This window comes from Xiphophorus couchianus, chromosome 13, assembly GCF_001444195.1.
Source record: "Xiphophorus couchianus chromosome 13, X_couchianus-1.0, whole genome shotgun sequence".
Taxonomy (NCBI): Eukaryota; Metazoa; Chordata; class Actinopteri; order Cyprinodontiformes; family Poeciliidae; genus Xiphophorus; species Xiphophorus couchianus.
In genome coordinates, this window is record NC_040240.1 from 17,604,330 (window position 1) to 17,610,329 (window position 6,000).

At 37.6% G+C, this 6,000-nt stretch overlaps 1 protein-coding gene across 2 annotated transcripts in view; it reads left to right on the forward strand.

Annotated features, from left to right (window-relative positions):
- The window catches only part of LOC114155504 (GTPase IMAP family member 4-like), a 33,874-nt gene extending 28,357 nt beyond the window's left edge, over positions 1-5,517 (forward strand). The window contains exons 1-2 of one of the 2 annotated variants that reach the window (XM_028035416.1): positions 469-570; positions 4,120-5,517. In XM_028035416.1, coding sequence (XP_027891217.1) covers positions 531-570; positions 4,120-5,036 — 957 coding nt within the window. In that variant the 5' untranslated portion in view covers positions 469-530 and the 3' untranslated portion in view covers positions 5,037-5,517. Of the gene's footprint in view, positions 1-468; positions 571-4,119 lie in introns of those variants that run through there. The other variant, XM_028035415.1, reaches the window with a different exon arrangement.
- The last annotated feature ends 483 nt before the right edge of the window (positions 5,518-6,000 follow it).

A 6,000-nucleotide genomic window follows, 5' to 3' on the forward strand; every position in this document is an offset into this window, starting at 1 on the left:
TGAAAGTTGTTTAAAGTAAAATGTTTTGCAAGCAACAAGAATTTTGTCAAAATTGGAGGGACAGAGCAAAGATAAAACCCCAGAACATTATTTACAAAATAATTAAGTTGTTTTAGATTAACTCTTTTCAGTTTCTTCCACACAGCTGCCATTTCCTTTAAGGCTCTGAGGAGGAGAGAGAGTTAGGGGAAAACTTGGATATAAATCTAGAAAAACTTTTGAGACAAAGTCAAACTGTATTATTATTATTATTATTATTATTATTGTGTATTAAACTCACATCCCACTGATTGTTTTATACATCAAGTTGCTTTGTTTCATTTAAAGGTTATGTTCACCAAGTAAAGCATGAAAAAAGAACTAAAAATCTTGTAAAAGCCTGAACAGAAAGATCCAATCAAAGCTCCAGTTTCATTTTCATTTTGACGATAGGAGGATCATGTTTTGACTATAAAAGGCCTGTTCAGTTTCCACAGTGCATTAATTTCTTCTCTGCAGCTGCTGCGTCACACTGAACTCTCTGACTGATCATGGACAGCAAGTACAGCACAGGCAAGATGCCCAACTCTGGTAAGTCAGATTAACTATATATTGAGTCTGTTATGATGTATAAAATATCTGAAAACAAAAACATGTAAACACACTCTAAGAAATGAAGAAATGTTGAATTTACTTAACCAAGTTATGTCAACTGGCTTTACTAAACCTAGCTAATTAAGTGAGTATTACACACTTACTTTCTGCATAATAATTTAAGTAAAGACAAATAAATTCAGTTCAGTAAATCCAACACGTTAGACTTTTGCTCATTTGGCTTAATGGGAGTACCAGGGTTTTCGACCTCTCCCCTCACGTACCGAAACAGGGTCAAAAGACCCTGAGTCCAAACTGACGACTCTGATGGCTCAAATTAGCATCCCTTCTTCAATTGCAAATGTGGCCGTTGACCGTCAGGCCAGAAGGTAGGAGTGTGAATAGTCTATGTTGGGGGTGGGTGCGATCTATGATGGAGGCAGCTCTACAGTAGACTCTCCTGTAGGTAGTGCTCTTCAGTTTAGTTTTGAAGCATACATGAAGTGTTTTTGGAGAGATGTGACCTTTTGCAGCTGATCCATGATGTTGTGCTGCATTATCCAGGTCATTTTGCCAAATGTACATAGAGTTTGCAAAACATACAATCTGTTTCAAGAAATATGCAAAGGTTTTTCTAAAAGAAATTAGTAAAGTTTTTCTTTTAAATAAAGCTAAGAGGGTTTAAAATGACAGTTTAGAAATAAACTAACCAAATTAATTGTGTTGATCCACCTCAAAAAAATCATGCAAAAAGTGTAAGCAAAAGAAATCTGGGAGACTTTGCACATGCAAATTTGCATGCAGCCTTTTGTGCTGTGGAGGATAAATAGATGACTGTTTCACCTATTTAGTTCACAAGAACTAATGGCATTTATTTCAGTCATTATCTTGCGGGGGGTGACCAAGGTTCCATCACTATGTGACAGCTGGTCAGCAAACCTGGCAAACATGATTGACATGGCAGCACTGAATGCACATGTGCTTTATCAGGCATGCATTGGGGTGCAGGAGAGACGGGTGGACTTCCTGGTTGAGCTTGCAAAAGAGTTCGGTAACTCTCATGTGAGTGAGAAGAAGGCACACAAGGAGAAACTGCTTCGGCAACAACCTTCCACACCCAGCTCAGGCAAAAGGGCGAAGTGTCAGGTCAACCATCGATGCAGGATGCATGTCCCGAGGCCGAAACATCATCAGTGACCCCTCACACCCCCACCATGGACTGTTCTCCCTGCTGCCCTCTGGAAAGAGGTTCCGCAGCATCCGGTGCAGGTCCACCTGGTTCCGAAACAGCTTTTTCCTACTTGCCATCAGACTGCTGAACTCTTAACTGGACTGCACTCAAAAACTGGTCTCCACTTTATACCTTGCACATGTACAGAGCTAAATAACTTCTATTTTACTGTCAGTCCTGCACTTTATATTTTATATTTATATTTATATTCATATTTTATACTGTATTTTATTTTATTCTGGAGTAACCTCACAACATTGGAACCTCAAACATTGTCCTCAGCCGTATGCAACGAAATTTTTCGTTCTGTATACACCCTGTGCATGCAAAATGACAATAAAGTCAGTCTAAGTCTAAGGAACAATTGTGCAACTGTGAGATGCGTTGAGGCCATTGCCAGCGTACTTATAAGGTAATGGCCTTATTTACAGAACAAAAGCACCTGCTAGATAAAATCCTTCAGGTCAATCGACCCATCTGTGGGGTCCAAATGTAGAATTGTTACATGACCTTTCTCTGGTACTTCCAGTGCTAACACTGGAAGTACCAGAGAAAGGTCATGTAACGGTAAAGGTAATGCTGTGAATTTTTCTCTATAACTGTGAAGTTTTCTCTACAATAACTAATAAAAACTTACTTATGATAGTAAATTCAGTTAATTCAACATTATTCAGTTCTAATAAGGTTCTTGGACTTTGTTGACTGAAATTAATTTTCTCAAGTTCAAGTTAAATAACCTACTGAAGTGGAACCAGTTGACATAACTAAGTTAAGTAATTGAAACATTAAAATAGTTTCATTGGATTAATTAAACAAACCTAACAAATCTAACTCTCTAAAATTTAGCTTAAAAAGTCAGATTTAAGGAGAACAAAGTCAAACCCAGAAATTATTCGATTATTTGATGTAGTTAAGACCAGTGGTGGGATGTAACAAAGTACAAGTTCTGTACAGAAGTACAGTTCCGAAGTACGTAAGGCTGTTGATGAACCAAACCTTCATCAGAATATTCTTCCTGTTTCACATGTTTATCTGCTAAATTCCCTAGTCAGGAAATTCTACCTCTATGTACAAAGTGATGCACTGAATTATTTAATCAAAATATCCTGTTTAATGTGAGGGTAGATCACATCGATGCATTAAGACCCTGAATCAGAAAATCCTACCTTTTTAAAAATATTTAAAATTCAGAGGTAGCACATAGTCAGTGTGTTACTGCTGTAATATAATCGTAAGTGTTTGTAAGATTGAAACATTATCAGACAGGAAACAAGTTTCTTACTGAAATTAAACACAGACATCTACAATTACTGATCCCTGCACACTTTCTTTGCACATTAATAAGTTGTATGGCAGTCTTTATCAAATGAACTGCAACCAAAATGTGTCCATCAAACTGTGCAGGTCACTGTGCACCTGAAATGATAGGATATGCCTAATATACACTAATATTACTAAATATTATAAAATTGCCAACAAAAACAACGTATTTTGTCTTGATTTACGTGGTTGAAACCAAACAATGACTTGTTAACAGCATACAGTACAGTAACGACATGCAGACGGCAGACTGGAGCCATTTATAAATATGTCTACAAGCTTCCTGCCATGTGAACTGAAAACATGAAGTAATACAGCAGCTCAATGAAAGCCAGATATAAAATAAATTAAATAAAGCTTACCGTAATCTTTGAAAAAATAAAACAGATGAAAAAAACTTGTGCAGGTTGTATGTATGGATAAGAAATCTGCTTAGTAAGCATTATGTGATGTAGCATAGATGTGCGCGTAGCATTACCACAAGGTAGGACGGATTGATGGGTAGGACGGATTGATGGGTAGCACAGATACACCAGTTCTGATCACATGAACACAACCAATGTTGTGCATCGCAGTGATTCTCAGAGTGGCAGATTCATGGATTAGAGATATGAAGAGATTTTTCAACGGCAGAAAAAACAGAACGAAAGTGAGAAAAATCTGATAAAAACCTCCTGTGATAATTTAAATTAATAACGATTGATGCATCCAGCATTCATGGACAAGCAACCACTTCTTTGTAAAACAAATATTTTAGTTTTTCTTTGTCTCCTCAGAGTGTTTGTGCATGTGGGTCAAGAATCTTAACACCAACATGGTAATATAGAGTTTTGAAATGTTTGGTTTCAACTGTATGATTATCCCCATGTCATTGATTCCCTCAATGCTTCCCAAGGTCTCAGATGGATCATTTCTTTTCTTCCAGACACACAGAGGCTGAAGCTCTGAGCACAACATGATGATTCTAATTCAGATTCAAACTTTCTTCTTCACAGGAACAAACTTTACAAACAACAATGAGCTGAGGATCGTGATGGTGGGGAAGACTGGGATTGGGAAGAGTGCTACTGGAAACACCATTCTGGGTCGACCATGCTTTGAGTCCAAATGCAGCGCCACTTCCATGACTATTGACTGCTCCAAAGGCTCCAGTTATGTGGATGGACAGCACGTTGTAATCATTGATACTCCAGGTCTGTTTGACACCAGATTTGGAGAAGATAAAACAATCACAGATCTTGGTCAGTGCATCAACTTTGCTTCTCCTGGACCCCACATCTTCCTGGTGGTCGTTGCAATCGGCAGATTCACAGAAGAAGAAAAACAAACAGTGCAAAAGATTCAAGAAATGTTTGGAGAGGCAGCAGACAAATACAGCATGGTTCTGTTTTCCCGTGGAGACGACCTTGAAGGCACCAAAATTGAAGATTATTTGTCTAAAAGCCCAGATCTCCAGTATCTGGTGTCCAGATGTAACGGCCAGTATCATGTCTTCAACAACAAGCTGAAAGATAAGAAACCTCAGGTCACTGAGCTGCTGAAGAAGATCAGAACCATTGTTGACAGGAATGGAGGAAGTCACTACACCAATAAGATGTTCCAAGAGGCTGAGAGGAAAATTGAAGAGGAGAAACAACGAATCCTGAAGGAGGAAGAAGAGAAAATACGTAAAGAGAAAGAAGAACTGGAGAGAAAAATACAAGAGAAATATGAGAAAGAGACGGACAAAATGAAGGAAAAATTAAAGGGTCAGCAGGAGCAGATTGAAATCATGGAAAAGCAACAAAGAGAAGATAAGGAAAGAGAAATTCAAAGGCAAAACGCTAGGCTGCAGGCCGAGCATGAATCCAGAGCCAGAGCAGAAGCTGAAAAACGTGCGAAACCTGCTGTCAAGAAATGTGTAATATTGTGAGGTTAGATGTTGTCTCCTGGCAGCTGTTACAGAGGATAAAGCTGAACTAATAAGCATTTTTTTCTTTACTGTCTTGATAATAGAGTTAAAGCTCCAGGTAGTGATGTAATCCAGCTGTGACCTCTGTATCTCACACTGTTTTAAAAATATTTCTCCTGATGTTTAGATGTTAAAATTGTTTGCATGTGAATTTTAGTCATTACTGGTATTAGTGTCTGGTTTTTATCTCTTAATGTATTAATTTCATTTTCAGGAATCAAATCTATGACTAACATGTAATCACAACAAATGTGCTTCTTATATCCATTCTTTCTATTTACATTTCTTGTAATTGTTTAATTTTGAATAACTTTTCTTTTATCATTGTTTAAATCTTATCAATGGTTTGTTCGCTCTGTTGTTTAATCCTGTGCAGAGCTGAATGTAATGTGACACGTAAACCTTTATGAATCAATAAATACTGTTTAATTATAGGAAAATATTCCAGATATTTTCATTATTTATTCAATATTATCTGTTGAATCTAATTTTCAGTTTTACCAGGTTTCATAATACATAAATACATAATATATACAAAAAATATATAATTCTGGCTCCAGAAAATAAAAACAAAGTTCAATTCCTGGCAGTGGCAGCTGCAGCAGCTCTTCCTGCCATTACCTGGATCTGCAGCAGCTCAGTATCTTCCAGCTTTGGTGACTCCACTGGTTTCATGAAGCTGAAGCTGGTTTATGATTGTAGCTTCCAATCTGGAAAAATCCTGAAGGACGATTCCAACCACTTTCTGCGGTTTTAAGCTACGTGTCATGATTTGTGGTGGAGGCGGTGGGGAAGATGACGCTGAGGACCCAGGTAGGAGTGAAAAATTACAATTTTAATGATGAAAAATGTAAAACAATCCAGGCAGCACAGATGAGTAACAGCAACAGTTCTCAAACTGGTAGCAACTGGTGTGACAATAGAC